General features: G+C 42.2%; 1 protein-coding gene across 3 annotated transcripts in view; it reads left to right on the forward strand.

Annotated features, from left to right (window-relative positions):
* The window catches only part of LOC109869863 (vitamin D3 receptor A-like), an 83,404-nt gene that overhangs the window by 50,449 nt on the left and 10,523 nt on the right, over nucleotides 1–22,432 (forward strand). For all 3 annotated transcript variants that reach the window (XM_020460146.2, XM_020460148.2, XM_020460149.2), the window contains 4 exons: nucleotides 1,087–1,234; nucleotides 12,014–12,144; nucleotides 19,712–19,896; nucleotides 20,126–20,225. In XM_020460146.2, the coding sequence (XP_020315735.1) occupies nucleotides 1,087–1,234; nucleotides 12,014–12,144; nucleotides 19,712–19,896; nucleotides 20,126–20,225 (564 nt within the window). The remainder of the gene's footprint in view (nucleotides 1–1,086; nucleotides 1,235–12,013; nucleotides 12,145–19,711; nucleotides 19,897–20,125; nucleotides 20,226–22,432) is intronic.

Below are 22,432 nucleotides of genomic sequence, written 5' to 3' on the forward strand. Positions count from 1 at the left end.
CATTTTTATTTATTTATATATATATATATTATTTCTCATTAAGAAGGAAAGAAATTCCACAAATTAACTTTTAACAAGGCACACCTGTTAATTGAAATGCATTCCAGGTGACTACCCCATGAACCTGGTTGAGAACTCGGGAGTGGCTTCGGGACAAGTCTCAATGTCTTTGAGTGGCTCAGCCAGACCCCGATCAAACATCTCTGGAGAGTCCTGAAAATAGCTGTGCAGCAATACTCCCCATCTGATCTGACAGAGCTTGAGAGGATCTGCAGAAAAATGGGAGAAAAAATGGGAGAAACTCCCCAAATACAGGTGTGCCAAGTCATACCCAAAAAGCCTCGAGGCTGTAATCGCTTCCAAAGGTGCTTAAACAACCTACTGAATGTTAAGGGTCTGAATACTTATGTAATATTTCAGTTTTTTTGTAATATGTATGTTTGCAAAATGTTTTTAAAAATCTGTTTTTGCTTTGTCATTATGGGGTATTGTGTGCAGATTGGTGAAGGGGGGAAAAACGATTGAATCCAATTTAGAATAAGGCTGTAACATAACAAAATGTGTGGAAAGTCAAGGTGTCTGAATACTTTCTGAATGCACTTGTACATGTAGGTGAAAGGAACATTTTCGGGGAAGTGATCATAATCATTGGGCAACCCAAAAATACTCATGACTTGTCCGACAGGAGAACTGCCCTTCAGTACTTAATTTCAATCGCTGCAACTAGGATATAATTTATTCTGCTCTGGTCTGTCCAGACGATGCCAGAGGGTCTTTAGCTGTCAAAGGAAATGAGAGGCAGAGTGAGATTGAAAAGGCTTTGGGCGTGTTACCTCTGGTGTGCATTACTTCACTGTTGTTTTTTTCATTGACAGGGCCAAATGGTGTGTTCGTATTGACTCCCTACATAGCCAATAACGTGCAGAATCATGGGGGTGTTCTTTTTGTCTTATGCTAATTTCTCCAACACCTGTCCCTATAAAATTAGATGCAACAAATGCAACCTGTCTGATACACGGGGGAAGGACAAAGACCTGTGCCAGACCACTGATCACCAACTACTCTCTCTCTCCTCTCTCGTTGCAGTGATGGAGCCCATGGCTGTGAGCACCTCAGTGGTCGGGCTGGATGAGTTCAACCGCAACATGCCGCGCATCTGTGGTGTCTGCGGCGACAAGGCCACCGGCTTCCACTTCAACGCCATGACCTGCGAGGGCTGCAAGGGCTTCTTCAGGTGGGTACTGACCAGGACGGGGCATACTAGGAATGGTGGAGCAGGAAGGGTGGTCCAGGGTTGTGTTCATTAGGCACCAAACAGATGAACACGGGGAGGGACTACCTGGACTTGTCTAATAAGAAACACAAATTGTCCATTGTTTTGGCCTAATGAACATGATGTAGTGAAGAGGCTTATAGAGTTCGAACAATTCACACTGTTTGGACAATTATCTGAGGGATGTGGCTGGAGATATGTAACCACTCAAATTTCCATAGACCGAGCTATCGATGCAAGTTCTGACCTTTCATGAAATCAACATTATAGTTTTAACCATGTTTTGAGGCCGCACAGTGTTTGTTTACAATTGCATCGTTTACAAACAAAACCCCCCAAAATAGCTATACTTTGGGTTGTCATTGTATGCTAAATTTGAATCAAGCTCATGAGGCATTTATAAGTTATGTTTGTCAAGAATCAGTGGGTGGGGGGGGGCGCTAGAGAGCGTGCTTTGCTAGAGCTCTGCTCTATTTTGAAACAAATGAGTATTTATCTTAACCTCTCACGACCTATAACTTCAAACAAATATGACAAAGGGAAAAGGCACCAAAAAAGGGGGCGCTAAACAAGATAATTTGAATGAGAGACAACGAACCAATTTCAACGTCGCTGACCCACGAGGAGTTAGCTGAAGAGCCTAGCTTCCAAGAGTTCCACACAGAGCCTACTCAAAGTGACATACTGGCTGCCATAAACTCACTAAGCAAGAAGGTGGACACAAGGTTAGCTGATATCTCAGAGTATTGGGACTTTGGCTGAAGCTGTGAAAGCAACTAAAGGAATGGTGCATGAGGTTGAGCAGACGACAGTCGATCACGAGGCCAGGCTACAGGACATAGAGAAACAGTGCGCAATGTTCAAAAAAGACAACAAAACCCTGAAAGCCCGACTGGAAATGCTCGAGTCGCATTCAGGACGCCAGAACATCCGAATATGTGGCATCCAGGAGGACACTGAGAAAGGGAAACCCACTGAATTTGTCTCGGAGCTGATACCGGCCCTGCTGGGGAGTGAACACTTCAAAACGGCCATCCTGATCGACCGCGCACACAGATCTCAGGCAACGAAGCCGGCCAAGGGCGGGCCACCAAGGCCATTCATTGTACGGCTGCACTATCCCCAGGCCAGGGATCTCATCCTCAAGCTGGCTAGTCAAAAGTTACCCCTTAACTACAATGGAGCCAGGGTGTCTTTCTACCCAGATCTTACCTTGGAGGTGAGGAACCAACGGAAAGAGTATGATGAGGTATGCAACAAATGCAGGGCGGCCAACATCCGATATGGATTCCTCTTCCCAGCCCGGTTTAAGGTGACAGTCAAAGGATCAACACGTACGTTTGACAACCCAAAAGAGGCCGATCTGTTCTTGACAAGCAAGCTCCCTGGCTGAGGATTTTATTTATTTATTTTTATTTTACATTTATTTAACCAGGCATGTCAGTTAAGAACAAATTCTTATTTTCAATGACGGCCTGGGAACAGTGGGTTAACTGCCTGTTCAGGGGCAGAACGACAGATTTGTACCTTGTCAGCTCGGGGGTTTGAACTTGCAACCTTCCAGTTACTAGTCCAACGCCCTAACCACTAGTCTACAGTGCCGCCCCAGGATACAGAACGGCTGTGTCAGCCGGCTAAATGACCAAATACAGGCCAGGAATGTGTTTGAATTTCCGGCCTATGTCTTTTCGATTAGAAGATCAGAAATTGGGACTTAGTGGGGCAAAAAAGTATTTAGTCAGCCACCAATTGTGCAAGTTCTCCCACTTAAAGAGATGATAGGCCTGTAATTTTCATCATAGGTACACTTCAACTATGACAGACAAAATGAGAAAAAAAAATCCAGAAAATCACATTGTAGGATTTTTTATGAATTTATTTGCAAATTATGGTGGTGCCCCACTGTATATACTACAATTTGAGATGCATTTTCAACGTAATGTATCGCGATCATAAGGTTGAGGCAGTGGTAATAGCTCTTGATGCAGAGAAGGCGTTTGATCGGATTGAGTGGAAGTATATGATGTCGGTTCTGGAGCACTTCGGGTTTGGAAATGAATTTATTAATTGGATAAGAGTTATTTATGCACACCCTATGGCGTCCGTGGTAACCAATCAAGAAATGTCAGTCATTCCGCTTGTTCAAGGGGTGCCGACGGGTGCCGTATTTCGCCTGCTCTCTTCACTATAGCCATGGAACCCCTTGCTACTCGCATTCGGGCATGTGCCGATATAGCTTCTATTAAAATAAAGGACACACAGCACAAAATGTCCCTATATGCAGACAATGTTCTTTTGTTTTTGTCCAAGCCTAAAACTTCTATTCCACCCTTACTTAACTTGATAAACACATTTGGCTCCTTCTCTGGCTACAAGATAAAGTGAGTTGATGCCAATATCACGGCCTGTGGATATGCAATTTCTGCAATCTACCTCGTTTAGAACAGTGATGGACAAGTTCACAAGCCTTGGCATTGTAGTGACGAGACATTGATCAGCTATTGAAAACGAATTGGGACATGAAAATATATCAGCTTATAGATTTTTGGAAAACTCTGCCCATCTCCTTGGTTGGTCGTATAAACGCTATTAAAATGGTTGTCCTACCCAGGTTTCTTTACCTCTTCCAATGTCTACCCAATTTCATACCACAAAGCTATTTTAAGAAACTGGATTCAATAGTAACTCCATTTTTATGGGATAACAAGGCAGCCAGAATTTCAAAGAAGCATTTATGCAAGTACAAAATAGAGGGGGGCTTTGGCCTTCCTCACTTTAAACTGTATTATTGGGCTGCTAATCTGAACATTGTGTCTTTCTGGAGGGAAAGCTTACCTGCGATGAGACAGAAGGATATGCCTGCATGGCTTTTGATTGAGCAGGCCTCCTGTCAACGTTCCTCACTCCCTGCACTTCTTAATAGCCCATCATATGTGAAAAAATCCACTTATGACTAACCCAGTCATTTGTCATACGCTTAGGATCTGGAAACAGATTAGGTATTTTCTTAACATACCCACTGTATACATTGTCAGCCTGATTTGCCTGAATCATGCTTTCCACCCTGCATTGGATGATATGGTGTTTTCACAGTGGAGCGAGAAGGGGCTCACAACAATTGGTGATATATACATAGATGGTCAGTTAGCTTCATTTCAACAATTACAGGGAAAGTTCAACATGCCAACAACACATTTTTTCAGATACCTCCAAATCAGGAATTTCGTAAGGACACATATCCCACAGTATGGCATGTAGTCCTACATTAGATAGCTTGATCCTTGTCAAACCCCATTCAAAAGGGTCGGTCTCTAGACTGTATGATGTGCTACAGGCCCACATAGTTATTCACAGACACCATTAAAAGGGCTTGGGAACAAGAATTTGGGTCAGAAATCTCAGATGAGGACTGGGTAGAAGCTCTCAGGAATATAAACCACAGTTTAGTGAATGCCAGACACAACCTTGTACAGTTTAAGGTGATACACAGGTTACATTACTCAAAAGTAAAACTGCATAAAATATTCCCGGACACCTCACCACTGTGTGAGAGGTGCAAGCAGGAAGAGGGGACGTTGACCCACTTATTCTGGACATGTCCTAAGTTACATGTTTACTGGGCTCTCATTTTTGATTACTTATCTAGAGCCTTTGATAGAGTTCTAGCCCCAGACCCATTAATCGCTCTGTTTGGTACAGCTGATGGGAATAATCAGGAAGGGAAACCTGTCTCTCTTTGTACTCTATTAGCCAAAAGGCTCCTATTGCAATTTTGGAAATTGGAGACTGTACCTACCTTTTTGAAATGTGGTTACGGAATGTATGGAATGTAATACATATGGAAAAGATTCGATACATTACTTCCAATAGAAGTCCAATGTTCTACAAAATATGGCAGCCGATACTGGATAAATGGTCTAGTCCCGCTTCATAACTGGGTTGACGATCTGCTGCTACTCTGTGCTGTACTCCACTCAATATTTATTTTTGGCATAACTACACTGCTTGTAATGACTATATGCTGTCTTCATATACATGTACCACCTAATAGGATTTTGTTTTATGTTGTGTATGTGTGAGTTAAGTTTTGGTTTGTCCTCTAAATAGTTAGTGTTGCTGTCTTTTTTTTTTTTTTAAGTATTTTTTATTGGAAAATAATAAACCTATTATTTAAAAAAAAAAGGATGATCAATTGAAACAGGATGTACCTGAGCTCAGCTTCATAGCAAACTGTCTGAATACATATGTAAATAAGATATTTGTAAAAACCTGCAAACATTTCTTTTTAAAGTTTTCGCTTTGTCATTATGGGGTACTGTGTGTAGATTGAGGAGGAAAAATATGTATTTAATCCATTTTCGAATAAAGCTGTAACACAACGTGGGTGTATGTTAGAGGTCGACCGATTTAATCGGAATGGCCGATTTTCAAGTTTTCATAACAATCGGAAATCGGTATTTTTGGGCGCATATTTTTCTTTCTTTAATTATTATTTGTATACCTTATTTAACTAGGCAAGTCGGTTAAGAACACATTCTTATTTACAATGACAGCCTAGGAACGGTGGGTTAACTGCCTCGTTCAGGGGCAGAATGACAGATTTCACCTTGTCAGCTCGGGGGATTCAATCAATCATAATCACTAGTTATAACTACACATGGTTGATGATATTAGTTTATCTAGCGTGTCCTGCGTTGCATATAATCGATGCAACGCTGGGGGATGATTTAACAAAAGCGCAATTGCGAAAAAAGCACAATCGTTGGACGACTGTACCTAACCATAAACACCAATTCCTTTCTTAAAATCATTACACAGAAGTATATATATTTTTAAACCTGAATATTTAGCTAAAAGAAATCCAGGTTAGCGGGCAATATTAACCAGGTGAAATTGTGTCATTTCTCTTGCATTCATTTGCCAGAATTTTACGTAATTATGAGAACATTGAAGGTTGTGCAATGTAACAAGAATATTTAGACTTCAGATGCCACCCATTAGATAAAATACTGAACGGTTCCGTATTTCACTGAAATAATAAACGTTTTGTTTTCGAAATTATAGTTTCCGGATTTGACAATATTAATGACCAAAGGCTTGTATTTCTGTGTAGGCTGCAGCTGGCACGTAAGCATTCATTCAAACAGCACTTTCATGCGTTTTGCCAGCAGCTCTTCGCAAGCACAGCGCTGTTTATGACTTCAAGCCTATCAGCCTAATGGCTGGTGTAACTGATGTGAAATGGCTAGCTAGTTAGCTGGGTGTGCTCTTAATAGCGTTTCAAACATCACTCGCTCTGAGACTTGGAGTGGTTATTCCCCTTGCTCTGCAAGGGCCGCGTCTTTTGTAGAGCGAAGGGTAACGCTGCTTCGAGTGTGGCTGTTGTCGATGTGTTCCTGGTTTGAGCCCAGGTAGGAGCAAGGAGAGAGAAGGAAGCTATACTGTTACACTGGCAATACTATAGTGCCTATAAGAACATCCAATAGTCAAAGGTATATGAAATACAAATGGTATAGAGAGAAATAGTCCTATAAATACTATATTAACTACAACCTAAAACCTCTTACCTTGGAATATTGAAGTCTCATGTTAAACGGAACCACCAGCTTTCATATGTTCTCATGTTCTGAGCAAGGAACTTAAACGTTAGCTTTTTTACATGGCACATATTGCCCTTTTACTTTCTTCTCCAACACTTTGTTTTTGCATTATTTAAAACAAATTGAACATGTTTCATTATTTATTTGAGGCTAAATTGGTTTTTATTGATGTATTATATTAAGTTAAAATAAGTGTTCATTCAGTATTGTTGTAATTGTCATTATTATAAATAAATAAAAATCTGCCGATTTTAATCGCTATCGGCTTTTTTTGGTCCTCCAATAATCGGTATCGGCATTGAAAAATCATAATCGGTCGACCTCGTATGTATGTCCAATCTATGATTTCTACATTCACTTTAGGCCTTTAAATGAATCAATCATGCCCCTTTAATGCTCTGTACTTCCCACACATAGGAAGACAGACCACATTATCCAGGGATTAAAAAGGTAGCCGAGTTAGCCAGTTTTGAAACGCACAAAAATAATTGACAAGTGATTGATACTCTGAGAGCCAAGCCAAAACAACTCCACTAATGCTGCTTGTCCACATGGGAGCTTATTATCTGAAATCCTTTATCTTTTTAAAGATTGTGTAAACTGGTGTTTTTGAGCAGGAACAACAAGATCATGTATTTTTGTTTGACACTAGAACTGCCAAAGCAGTCATTTTCACTGCTCATGATTTTGAAGAAATGTCTGCCATTTTTTAAAAGTCATGCCCTCCTCCATCCTTGACTTTTCCTGAATACGTTTATGTAACACTGTCAGTGTTAGAATCTTAATATCACAAGCAGAACTGGAGTTAGAACCAGTTTTAGGTGGGCTTATAACAAAAAGTTAAAGTATCAAATCATTAATTGTGAATGAAGAACCGGAATGACCATGGCTACTGAGTGACACAGTGGTCTAAGGCATTGTAAATAATTATTTGTTCTTAACTGACTTGCCTAGTTAAAGCTTAAATATATATATTTTAATGATACTGTATTGATCCATTCTAATTGTAATCTTAAAATGGTATGTACCCTAAATCAGTTCATCAAAGCAGTTTTATCAATCTACTCTGGCCTACTTGGAGTAGGATACAGGTAACATTTATTTGTCACATGCGCCAAATACAACCTAACTGTGAAATGCTTGCTTAACCAACAATGCAGTTTAAAAAGTAACAACAATGTGCTAAATAAACTAAAGGGTAAATGGTCACACAATACAATAACAAGGCTATATACAAGTACATAGTTTAAGTGCAAGGGTACGGGTTAGTCGAGGTAATTGAGGCAATATGTAGGGGTAAAGTGACTATATGCAGAGATGATTAACAAACCTCTTGTGTGGGGGAGTGTATCATGTGTGAGTGTGTGGTTAGAGTCCAGTGAGTGTACATCGAGCCTGTGCAAGAGAGTCGGTGCAAAAACATAATAAATGGGGTCAATGCAAATATATTCTGAGCAGCCATTTGATTAATTGTTCAGCAGCCTTATGACTTTGGGTACAAGCTCTTAAGGAGCCTTTTGGTCCTAGACTATGTGCTCCGGTACTGCTTGCAGAGAGAACAATCTACAGCTTGGGTGGCTGGAGTCATTTGACAATTTGTATTGCCTTCCCTGACACCGCCTGGTAGGGCATTATTTTACCAAAGACCAGTATTGATGCACAGACGGGTTTTACTTTACCTGTATAACTGTATTTTAATGTTTGGTTTGTTAAATGTGATACACCGTCCATTTTCATAGTTTACTTCGCTACCTTCTCTCTGCCTCTCTCTCTCTCGGTCTCTCGCTGTGGGTCTCTGCCGCTTTTCACACAGACCCCGCCCCCTGTCACTCAAGGAGCACAATTGTTGCCAATGCAGCACATGCAACAATGTTGACAACTATGCTGTTTTCACTTTTCTTCTTAATATAAATCCACTAGTGTTCTATAATTACACTGTTTGTGTTTCGTAAATCTGCAAACTGCTGGTTTATACTGTATTTTCTAAGCAAGTTGGACCTAAATCTTGTTAGCCGCTAATAGCTAGCTAATAAATGTATTGATTCAGCGCAAACATAATTAGCTATACAGCCAGATAATACCAGTGATGGTGTAGACCTAAATCAGCATGTTTGTGTAACAGTATCTTCTAAATCAAAGAGGAATACTCAAAGCAAGAATATGTTAACAACTTTTAAGTAGCTACTAGAAAACATTAGAATGGAGAAAGCACCTTTTTAAAGCCACTTAGAATTCATGTGTTGCCGTCCTAGGGTCATTCACTACTCATAAAGCATATTTAGAACTTTTATTCAAAAACATAAAATAGTCACACCGCTCAATTTTTATTTATTTAAAGAAAAAATACCCTGATATATTTTGGCCATGTTGTCCAGCCCTACCGCCTGGTATATAGGTCCTGGATGGTAGGGCTGTACGCACTACCCTCTGTAGTGCCTTGTGGTTGGATGTCAAGCAGTTGTCATACCAAGCGGTGATGCAACCAATCAGGATGCTCTCTATGGTGTAGAACTTTTTGAGGATCTGAGTGCCCATACCAAATCTTTTCAGCTTCCTTAGGGGGAAGAGGCAATGTTGTGCCCTATTCACGACTGTTGGTGTTTTTGGACCAGGATATGTCCTTGGTGATGTGGACACAAAGGAAATTGAAGCTCTCAACCCTGTCCACTACAGCCCCGTCGATGTGAGTGGGGTGCATTCTCAGCCCTCCTTTTCCTGTAGTCCACAATCAGTTCCTTAGTCTTGCTCACATTGAGGGAGAGGTTGTTGTTGTCCTGGCACCACAGTGCCAGGTCTCTGACCTACTTCCTGTAGGCTGTGTCATTGTCGTCGGTGATCTAGCCTACCAGCGTCGCGCCATCTGCAAACTTAATGATGGTCTTGGAGTCGTGAGCGGCCACGAAGTTGTGGGTGAACAGGAATACAGGAGGGGACTGAGCACGCACCCTTGAGGGGCCCCGGTGTTGAGGGTCAGCGTGACAGATGTATTGTTGCCGACCCTCACCATCTGGGGGGTGTCCTTCAGGAAGTCCAGGATCTAGTTGCAGAGGAAATGTGCAGGTCCAGGGTCCTTAGCCTAGTGATGAGCTTTGTGTATACTATGGTGTTGAACGCTGTGCTGTTGTCACTGTGGAGTGGGCAGTGTGGAGTACAATAGAGATTGTGTGATCTGTGCGGTATGCAAATTGAAGTGGGTCCAATATTTCTGGGATGATGGTGTTGTGAGCCATCACCAGCCTTTCAAAGCATTTTCTGGCTACAAATGTGAATGCTACGGGGCAGTAGTCATTTCTTGACGACACAGACAATGGTCATCTGCCTGAAACATGTAGTTATTACAGACTGAGTAAGGGAGAGGTTGAAAATGTCAGTGTAGACCTTTGCCACAACGTGTCCTGGTAATCTGTCTGGCCTTGTGAATGTTAACCTGTTTTAAAGGTCTTACATTGGCTACGGAGAGCGTGATCACACAGTCGTCCGTAACAGCTGGTGCTCTCATGAATGGTTCAGTGTTGCTTGCTACAAAGTCAGTATAGTAGGCATTTAGCTCGTCTGGTAGGGTCGCTTCACTGAGCAGCTCACGGCTGGGTTTCCCTTTATAATCCGGGATAGTTTGCAAGCCCTGCCTCATCCGACGAGCGTCAGAGCTGGTGTAGTTGGATTCAATCTTAATCCTGTATTGACACTTAGCCAGTTTGATGGTTTGTCTCTGAGTGGGTAGCAGGATTTCTTATAAGCGTCTGGATTAGTGTCTCGCTCCTTGAAAGCAGTAGCTCTAGCCTTTAGCTCAGTGCTGGCTGTACTCCATGGCTTCTGGTTGGGATATGTACATGCAGTCACTGTGAAGCCTGTGACTGATGAGGTAAACTCCTCAATGCCATCGGCTGAATCCCGGAACATATTCCAATCACATATTACCCTGAGAAAGCGTGCGTAATTGTACATGCTGAACACCTTTTAAAATCTGGGAAAATATCCACCATGGGCAACAGGTAAGTGAGTGTCGGAGAATGTGGTGATGAGGCTTGTGGAACTTTACGTTGGCAAGGGGAGAAGGGTCACCATGGATGATAGAGAACCTGAGACTATTATGCTGTACTGACAAAGGTATGTCAGTGTTTCAAGCAAGTGAAAGTTTAAAAAAAATTGTGTCAACTGTTAGGACAAGGAATAACCGCTAAATGAAATCCAACTGATTCCGTTGCATGAGGATGCACTCAAGCACGACCTGACGATTGACTATTTTTGACTGCTGTCATATCGACACTTACAGTGCATTCGGAAAGTATTCATATCCTCTTCACTTTTTCCACATTTTGTTACGTTTCAGCCTCATTCTGAAATAGATTTTTAAAATAAGGCTGTAACAGAACAAAATGTGAAGGGGTCTGAATACTTTCCAAATACACTGTGCTTCCAACACCTGTATATCTTACAAGTAAAGGGAAAATTGTTTGCCGTAGACAAGCTATTCCCGCTGAATTTAAAGCTGAGCTGTTCCCCTCCGATTCTTTTCATTCCCATTTGTTTTTAAACATCAAGAAAATGTCTTAACTTCTAAAAACCTATGGGGGTTGTACCTACAGAGTTCATAGTGATGGAAGTAGTTATACTGCAGGGCAGAAAGCACCCCAAATAGTTTCATCATAATACCGTCAAGACTACTTGACGCAGCTTGGGAAAATGTAACCGATGTATGTGGATTACAGAAAGTGCCGTCAGAAAAGTAGAAAATGCCAGGCTGTGTCTTTCTCAGACATCATGTTCTCATTAAACAAAACTCTTAGTCAGTGGTCCTCTCATGTCTGCCATGCTTAATTTGTTAACTATTTGGGAGAAAGGGCATCAGACACCCTTTGAAACCCCTGTGTGTGTTTGGGGGGGAACAAGAGGGACTATGTGCCTCAGGTGCTTGCTGTGTGTCAAGGCTGTATTTCTGTTTTTCTGTTCGAATGGAACACTATGTGACTGCTCATGAAATGTTTGTTTTTACTGTGAGGGGGGTAGTGTAACCCAGTTGCGTAATAATCCCGACTGCCTTCCATTTCCTGTAAAATAGCAATATTAGCAGCACGGTTTTAATGCATCTTCCTCTTTTAATGTGCTAGTGAGCCAGCTCTGTCTCTATCGCCCCCACCAGACGCAGCATGAAGCGTAAGGCCAGTTTCACCTGCCCCTTCAACGGCAGCTGCTCCATCACCAAGGACAACCGGCGCCACTGCCAGGCCTGCCGGCTCAAATGCTGCGTGGACATGGGTATGATGAAGGAGTGTGAGTACTCAGAGACACCTGATTTCTAACTGGTCATAAATACAGTAACTTCAGCCCTTTAAGTGCTTGGCTCATTCTGGCTGAAGACTGTTTACATCATGTGAAAGAGCAATACAGACGTACAGTACACTCTTTACTGTACAGTATGTTACTACTGTCTGTTTTACATAATCATCTTTGCCTGGACATGTTATTTTTTAATGTCTGTATTTGTGTTGCTTTCAGACAGAAAAATAGACCAGGGTTGTACTGTATTTTACGTTCTGTACCGACTAAGAAAATATGGTTGTTTCAAAATATTCTCCAAAATTAGCTGGCTAAGGTCATAGAATCCTTCGTTATAAAATGCCCTCCAGTTTACCATGCTTCAACACCAACAAGTCAGCAGTGTTATGAAAATAAACAAGCTGTGCATTTTGAGGTAACAGAGGGGCGAAGGAGGGGAGAGCGAAATAAAGACCAGTCCAACAATGCTCCGGCTGCTTCTGTGGAGCCTAGCCCGCAAACAGTCACAAGCCTAAATGAGGCCCCTGGAAAGGGATCCAGACAGCTAAAATGGCCTCTTTGTCTGCACCAGCGCTAAAGCTCCAGGCCACAGTGCTGCCTGGCACAGCATGCCCCAGTCATGTGGGTACTCACTCATGTGAAAACAATAACATGTGGCATGCCCTGAAATATTTCAGACGGGTGTGGCATGGAGTGAGACTTGCGATTGGATGAGAGCGGCGACTCTGCAACCAATCGAGCTAGGATCAGCTTGATGTGGACACAAATGCAGGCGGTTATGTAAAGTAGAATGTTGATGTTAAATGCTCTTTGAAGTTTGCCCGTTGGTCCTCTTTTTTTTTTTGGAGTGATAGTTAACATATGTGGCTGATAGAGTACTATGTTCACATGTATAAATCATGTTGAATGCTACACAGAGGTGTTTTGCACAGCTGTGTGTGTTAATGACGGTAATGACAGTTGAAGGTCATAACCAGTGGGTGTTGTAACGCTTTAATTGGTCAATCCAAGGCCTCGCCCCTAGTTTGTTGCTTTTTCAACGCATCGCTGCATCGCTTGCTGAGGATCCAGCCACGTTGTCCGCAGTTGATAGTGTGTGCCAAGACAACAGAGCAGTCCTGCCCACTCTGCCGCCTGCCAAATCAGTGAAGAGTACACAATTATCCACACTCCCTTATGCTACAGGGTTAACAGGAGGGCAGCCAGAAATAGCCCCTCTGTGCTCATTCTGCAAAGAGGTGAAATTAAATTACTACTATTGAAATTAAATTACTACAAGACAAAACTGCTCACTCAATCAAGCCTGATGGTCCTGGAAGTTTTTAAAATGAAAGTTTGCTTTCATATCATTGAAAAGAAAGCTTGAAAAGGTAGTGAAATGGGATAATGTCTTAGTGTGGGTAGTGCCTAAAGAATTCAATACTTTACCTTGTATGCAGTACAAATCACATTGTTGGAGCACCTTTGAGTATTAATTAGGCTGTTTTGAGAAGGTTTGAATCCTAAGCAACCTGCCTACACATAGTTTGATATACAATAGACTGACATAACTACTGTAGTATGTCAAAGCTGTGTGCTGGAAAACCTTGGTAGAGCATGGGTGAAGTATGTATGGTGGTGCTTGCGCATTTCTTTTCCTTTTTGGCTTCAGATCAATGCCTACTTCTCACTTAAAACATTTCTTTGTTTCTAGTTAATAATAGCTGGGGAAGGTCATTGTGATATTGATGATATTCTGACCCAGAGTATTACAATACCAAACTACTACATTCAGTTTTGACAGTCAAGGCAAATCAAGTGGCCCTTAATTATGATCCTTTTAAAATATTTTCTATGGACTTAATCTTTTATGATTCATCTTTGAATTCCCATCGAGGATCGCTCTCCCTGCATCTCAGTCCTCCGCCATGGCGATCCAGGCACTAGACTAATTACTAAATGTGGACACATTCTGTGGTAAACAGCTCGATTTTTCTGTCCTCAGCCAGCTGTCTGTCACCTCAGTGCTGTGCCAGCAATACAGAAGGCACTGTGAAATACTATCTAGACAGCGCAGCAGACAATAGCTGGCAAATTCTGGGAAATCATCATTGTTGGCTAGCTTGGGTGCTTCGGCAGTCCTTTTGACTATGCCATGCTAGATGGGCTACGGAGTGTCCCATTCTGGCTTGAGGTCAGCCCAGTCAACCAGCCAGTAACAGTAAGACTGTCTACGATGGAGTAAGTGTGATCCACCTCTAGTTCTGAACATGTCTCCATTGTGGATAATCCATTGTGGATAATCCTTAAATATGGCAATAGATTAAATCAAATGTTGGCGACAGCAGCATAGTTAAATAGGTAGCTACTAGCTAGCATACAATGCATTCGGAAAGTGTTCAGACCCCTTCACTTATTCCACGTTTTCCTACGTTACAGCCTTATTCTAAAATTGGTTAAATAAAATGTTTTCCTCATCAATCTACACACAATACCGTATGGTAACAAAGCAAAAACAGGTTTTTAGACATTTTTACTAAGTTATGTAAATAAAGTAATTCCGTTTTTTATATATAAGTATTAAGACCCTTTGCCATGAGACTAGAAATTGAGCCCAGGTGCATTGTGTTTCCAATTATCATCCTTGAGATTTTTCTACAAGTTGATTGGAGTTAGAGTTCCTCTGTGGAGATGGGAGAACCTTCCAGAAGGACACCCATCTCTGAAGCGATCTACCAATCAGGCCTTTATGGTGGAGTGGCCAGACAGAAGCCACACCTCAGTAAAAGACACATGACAACCCGCTTGGAGTTTGCCAAAAGGCACCTAATGGACTCTTAGACCATGAGAAACAAGATTCTCTGGTCTGATGAAACCAAGACTGAAGTCTTTGGCCTGAATGCCAAGTGTCACATATGGAGGAAACCAGGCACCGCTCATCACCTATAGCATCCCTACGGTGAAGCATGGTGGTGTCAGTCATGCTGTGGGTATGTTCTGTGGCAAGGACTGGGCGACTAGTCAGGATTAAGGGAAAGATGAACAGAGCAAAGTACAGAGATCTTTGATGAAGCCCTGCTCCAGAACGCTCAGGACCTCCAGTCTATTTCATTGTTTATTTTTGATAAATTTGCAAAATATTATTTTATTTCTTTGTCATTATTGGGTATTGTGTGTAGATTGGTGAGGGGAATTTGTTTTTAATACATTTTGAGGCTGTAATGTAATAACATGTGGAAAAAGTGAAGGGGTCTGAATACTTTCTGAATGCACTGCATAACACGAGCCAGCTGCCTGGTTGTGGTTATGGTCAGCTCCCAAAAACTGTTTTATGAACTTCTTTTCGTTCAATTTGCTGTCCACAGTGGGAAGACTATTGGCAAATAATAGACAAAAACATCAAATACATTCTACCACAGGCACAGCTGCTGTTAACTTGATCTGTCAGCATGTGAGCATGAAACAGCCAACATTTGTTTTACAGTTGCGTAATACCTTTTCTGACAAGGGTAGTCCGGAAAGCTTTTTGTATGAATAACGCAAATGCCATTTTGTGCAAATGAAGTGAGCAGAAGTTTCTAGAAAGCATCAGTCAAGACAGGAATGTCCTGCCGTGAAGCTGATTCACATGTGACTCACTTAGAAAAGGCATTTAGTTGCTGTGTATCTACAAGGCTAACGTGTAGCAGTTACATGACTATACCTACCACGTGCATATTGATTTTGTTCATCCACATCGTATGCCATCATGACATGCAGGTTAAAATATCAACTACACTGAACAAAAATAGAAACTCATTTAACAGAGTTTCTATAAGGAAATCAGTCAATTTAAATTAAGCCCTTATCTATGGATTTCACATGACTGGGAATACAGATATGCATCTGTTAGTCACAGATACCTTGAAAAAAAGGTAAGGGTGTGGATCAGAAAACCAGTCAGTATCAGGTGTGACCAACGTTTGCCTCATGCAGCGCGACATATCTCCTTCACATATAGTTGATCAGGCTGTTTGTGCTCTGTGGAATGTTGGCCCACTCCTATTCAATGGCTGAGCGAAGTTGCTTGATATTGTCGGGAACTAGAACACGCTGTCGTACACATCTATCCAGAGAATCCCAAACAGGCTTAATGTAGGCCACTAAAACAACATTGGTGGTGGCATGTGGTAGAGAAATTATCTTCCAACTGCGTGCTCCCTCAACTTGAGACATCTGTGGTGTTGTGTGACAACATTTTAGTGGCTTTTTATTGTCCCCAGCCATCACAAGGTGCACCTGTGTAATGATCATGCTGTTTAATCAGCTTCTTGATAAGCCACACCTATCAGGTGAGTGGATTATTTTGGCAAAGGAGAAGTACTCACTTACAGGGATGTAAACAAATTTGAACACAATTTGAGAGAAGCTTTTTGTGGTTTTGGAATATTTCTGGGATCTTTCATTTCAGCGTATGAAACATGGGACTAGCAGTTTACACGTTGCTTTATATTGTTGTTCAGTATAGTTTTAAGATTTTCTTGTGGTTTCTTCCTAATTGTTCCTATGTGGGGTGCTCTACCTTTAGATGTTTCTTTGGGAGAATATCTTGTGTTTGTGCATTGGGCTATTAAACAAGCCTGTTTTAGATTCCCAGCCAATGAATGTGTGAACACAAGCTGTTGCCCAACAAAGACCACTCGGTGAGTGCTATGAGCGGTGAGTGCTATGAGCGGTGAGTGCTATGAGCGGTGAGTGCTATGAGCGGTGAGTGCTATGAGCGGTGAGTGCTATGAGCGCGGTGAGTGCTCATTGACAGCTCCACTCGCTGAATGCTTAATGAGCCCTTCTAGTGCTGGAATGTAAGTGCCTAGCTTCTTGGGTTTTAATGGGCATGTTAAATGTGACTCTTCAAGGAAAAGCCTAAATAAAATCTTAGCTTATTTTTATCATTGCCGGACTTTGCTGCTCAACATTAGCTTTAGTTCAGTCTATTTGTTCATGGACTGTGGCTGTCTGCTGGGTGTTTCATTGATGTTTGGTTCTATACTGCAAAATGAAAGTGAAATGCAACTTTTCAGGGAAGTTAGAAACCAATATACACAGCCGAGCTAGACAATCTGGACCCTTTATTTCTAAAATGATATGCCAAAATTGTTGCAACCCCTATTACTAGCCTGTTCAACCGCTCTTTCATGTCGTCGGAGATTCCCAAAGATTGGAAAGCAGCTGTGGTCATCCCCCTCTTCAAAGGGGGGGACACGCTTGACCCAAACTGCTATAGACCGATATCTATCCTACCCTGCCTTTCTAAGGTCTTCGAAAGCTAAGTTAACAAACAGATCACCGACCATTTCTAATCCCACCGTACCTTCTCCGCTATACAATCTGGTTTCAGAGCTGGTCATGGGTGCACCTCAGCCACGCGCAAGGTCCTAAACGATATCTTAACCGCCATCGTTAAACAATACTGTGCAGCCGTATTCATTGACCTGTCCAAGGCTATTGACTCTCTTCTCTGTATACATCAATGATGTCACTCTTGCTGCTGGTGACTCTCTGATCCACCTCTACGCAGATGACACCACTCTGTATACTTCTGGCCCTTCTTTGGACACTGTGTTAACTAACCTCCAGACGAGCTTCAATGCCATAAAACTCTCCTTCCGTGGCCTCCAACTGCTCTTAAATACAAGTAAAACTAAATGCCTGCTCTTCAACCGATCACTGCCTGCACCTGCCCGCCCGTCCAGCATCACTACTCTGGATGGTTCTGACTTAGAATATGTGGACAACTACAAATACCTAGGTGTCTGGTTAGACTGTAAACTCTCCTTCCAGACACACATTAAGCGTTTCTAATCCAAAATTAAATCTAGAATTGGCTTCCTATTTCGTAAACAAGGCATCCTTCACTCATGCTGCCAAACATACCCTCGTAAAACTGACCATCTTACCGATCCTAGACTTTGGTGATGTCATTTACAAAGTAGCCTCCAATACCCTACTCAACATATTGGATGCAGTCTATCACAGTGCTTTGTCACCAAAGCCCCATATACTACCCACCACTGCAACCTGTACGCTCTTGTTGGCTGGCCCTCGCTTCATAATCGTCGCCAAAGCCCCGCCTTATCTAAACTCACTGGTCACCATAGCATCTCCCACTCGTAGCACGCGTTCCAGCAGGTATATCTCACTTGTCACCCCGAAAGCCAATTTCTCCTTTGGCCGCATCTCTTCCAGTTCTCTGCTGCTATTGACTGGAATGAAGTGTTTCCAGTTTCAGTGATTTTTATAGTTATCTCCCTCACAAGCTTTAAGCACCAGCTGTCAGAGCAGCTCACAGATCACTGCACCTGTACATAGCCCATCTATAAATAGCCCAAACAACAACCTCTTCCCCGACTGTATGTATTTATTTTGCTCCTTTGCACCCCAGTATTTTTTACTTTGCACACATCTGTCAAATCTACCATTCCAGTGTTTTAATTGCTATATTGTATTTACTTCGCCACCATGGCCTATTTATTGCCTTACCTCCCTCATTTGCTCACATTGCTCACATATACTGCTGTTATATTGACTGTATGTTTGTTTTACTCCATGTGTAACTCTGTTATACAGTGCCTTGCGAAAGTATTCGGCCCCCTTGAACTTTGCGACCTTTTGCCACATTTCAGGCTTCAAACATAAAGATATAAAACTGTATTTTTTTGTGAAGAATCAACAACAAGTGGGACACAATCATGAAGTGGAACGACATTTATTGGATATTTCAAACTTTTTTAACAAATCATAAACTGAAAAATTGGGCGTGCAAAATTATGCAGCCCCTTTACTTTCAGTGCAGCAAACTCTCTTTTTTGGTGAGCTCCGTTCCCTTTGTCATTGACCTGCACTGCAGCCTCCTCACAACGCAATTCATAATATTATCACCCATCAGACTATAGTCAATTTCATCTGGTCTTTTAGGCCACATCTATTATTATAGGGCTATGTGTGAAATGACTTTTGATATAGTTTAGGTGTAGACAACTTGTGAAGGAAAAACTAACAACAGTGTGTTGAATAGGCTTATTTAGGAAAAGGCAAGGACTGGTGTTTAGGACTGATGTTTGCATGTTAGCCTCTGTCTGGTACATTTGATATGATTATTTGTTTCATCTGTTGAAACTAGAATGAACTTCTAGTTTAGTTTCCATGTATTTACTTATGTGTAGTTGATAGCCTCTGTCTGGTACATTTCTATATTTCTACATTGCTTTGTGTATCATCTTGTAGTGGTTTACCGCAGTATGGAAAATTGGCATTATGTTTGTTTGAGAAACAGAACAGCTCAGATGACACTTGTTGGTGCTAATGGTCGTTCTCCTTGGAAGAACATGAGCCTATACGCATTCTACTGAGTCTTGTTTCAACCCTCTCTCATAGCTTTCTTCACACAAACAGCAGCTATCAGCTAGTGATAGAAGCTCACTTAATCGACCACTGTTGTCAGGAGATCTGAGAGCGGCTCCTGTGAAAGGCAATCAGGCTAGCTGTGTTACCGGTTTCCCACCACTCTAATCACCTGTCTCCCATTCGCCTCCCTCTCCCCCAGTCATCCTGACAGATGAGGAGGTGCAGAGGAAGAAGGATCTGATCCAGAAGAGGAAGGAGGAGGAGGCGGCGCGGGAGGCCCTGAGACCAAGGCTGAATGACGAGCAGAGCCAGGTCATCGCATCATTGGTGGAGGCACACCACAAGACCTACGATGACTCCTACTCCGACTTCACACGCTTCAGGGTCTGTACTGATCTAAATATGCCCACTCACGTTTGAACTTTTTTTGCTATATATACATTTTATTGCGATATGAAATCATAGCTATTGCATGACATGCATTTGAATGTTAACATTTTCACTTCAAGTGATTCTGCGTCTGTTGTTTTGTCAATCACTCCCATGTGCACTTTACAAGATAAAACAAGAATACTTTTTGTCTATGTTAAATGCATGTGTTGTGTGTTTGCAGCCCCCGGTGCGAGACGGGCCAGTAACACGCAGTGCCAGTCGTGCAGCCTCCATTCACTCGCTGTCAGATGCCTCCTCAGACTCCTTCAACCACTCACCAGGTGAGGGACACATGCTCACGCGAAGGCACACAGTATACATGCACCACAATCGCATGTTCCATTGACATGATGAGGAGGACTACCCTTGTCGTCATTGACAAGTCTCTCCAAATGTCTTGAGTAAATATGTATTCAACCCCTTTGTTGAGACAAGCCTAAATAAGTTCAGGAGTAAAAATGTGCTTAACAAGTCACATAATAAGTTCCATGGACTCTGTGTGCAATAATAGTGTTTTAAAACAACCTATTCTCTGTACCCCACACGTACAATTATCTGTAAGGTCCCTCAGTCGAGAAATGAATGTCAAACACAGATTCAACCACGAAGACCAGGAAAGAAGGGCACCTATTGGTAGAAGGGTAAAATAACAAATCAGACATTGAATATCTCTTTGAGCATGGTGAAGTTATTACTTATACTTTGGATGTATCAATACACCCAGTCACTACAAAGATACAGGTTTCCTTCCTAGTTGACGCAATGGAAGGAAACCACTCAGGGATTTTACCATGAGGTCAGTGGTGACTTTAAAACAGAGTTTAATGGGTGTGATAGGAGAAAACTGAGGGTGGATAGTTACTTCCACAATACTAACCTAAATGACAGAGTGGACAGGAAGCCTGTACAGAATACAAATATTCCAAAATTGCATTCTGTTTGCAATAAGACACTAAATGTGGCAAATATATTAACTTTATGTCCTGAATACAAATTGTTTAGGGCAAATCCAACACAACATATCCCTGAGTACTGTTCTTCATTTTTTTCAAGCATGGTGGTGGCTGCATCATGTTATGGGTATTCTTGTCATCGGCAAGGACTAAGGAGTTTTTTAGGATAAAAATAAACTGAATAGAGCTAAGCAAAGAAAATCCTGAAGGGAAAACCTGGTTGTCTGCTTTCCAAACACACTGGGAGACATTACCTTTCAGCAGGACAATAACCTCAAACACAATGCCAAGTCTACATTGGAGTTGCTTACCAAGATGACGTTGAATGTTCCTGAGTGGCCTAGTTACAGTTTTGACATAAGTCGTCTTGAAGATCTATGCGTAGACTTAAAAATGGCCGTCTAGCAATGATCAACAACCTTCTTGAGGGAGAATAATTTTAAAGATAATAATGTGCAAATATTGCACAATCCAGGTGTACAAAGCTCTAAGAGACTTACCCAGAAAACTCACAGCTGTAATTGCTGCCAAAGGTGATTGTACCATGTATTGACTCAGGGTGGTGAATACTTATGTGAATTAGATTTCTGTGTATATACACTGCTTAAAAAAATAAATGAAATACTTCAACAATAACTCCAAGTCAATCACACTTCTGTGAAATCAAACTGTCCACTTAGGAAGCAACACTGATGACAATAAATGTCACATGCTGTTGTGCAAATGGAATAGACAACAGTTGGAAATTATAGGCCATTAGCAAGACACCCCCAATAAAGGAGTGGTTCTGCAGGTGGTGACTACAGACCACTTCTCAGTTCCTATGCTTCCTGGCTGATGTTTTGGTCACTTTTGAATGCTGGCGGTGCTTTCACTCTAGTGGTAGCATGAGACGCAGTCTACAACCCACACAAGTGGCTCAGGTAGTGCAGCTCATCCAGGATGGTACATCAATGCGAGCTGTGGCAAGAAGGTTTCCTGTGTCTGTCAGCGTAGTGTCCAGAGGATGGAGGCGCTACCAGGAGACAGGTCAGTACATCAGGAGACGTGGAGGAGGCCGTAGGAGGGCAACAACCCAGCAGCAGGACCCGCTACCTCCGCCTTTGTGCAAGGAGGAGCAGGAGGAGCACTGCCAGAGCCCTGCAAAATGACCTCCAGCAGGCCACAAATGTGCATGCGTCTGCTCAAACAGTCAGAAACCGACTCCATGAGGGTGGTATGAAGGCCCTACGTCCACAGGTGGGGGTTGTGCTTACAGCCCAACACCGTGCAGGACGTTTGGCATTTGCCAGAGAACACCAAGATTGGCAAATTTGCCACTGGTGCCCTGTGCTCTTCACAGATGAAAGCAGGTTCACACTGAGCACATGTGACAGAGTCTGGGGACGCCGATCTGCTGCCTGCAACATCCTCCAGCATGACCGGTTTGGCGGTGGGTCAATAATTTCTTTGGGGGGCCGCACAGCCCTCCATGTGCTCGCCAGAGGTAGCGTGACTGTCATTTGGTACCGAGATGAGATCCTCAAACCCCTTGT

This window comes from Oncorhynchus kisutch, linkage group LG24 (genome assembly GCF_002021735.2).
Source record: "Oncorhynchus kisutch isolate 150728-3 linkage group LG24, Okis_V2, whole genome shotgun sequence".
In the NCBI taxonomy this organism is placed as follows: Eukaryota; Metazoa; Chordata; class Actinopteri; order Salmoniformes; family Salmonidae; genus Oncorhynchus; species Oncorhynchus kisutch.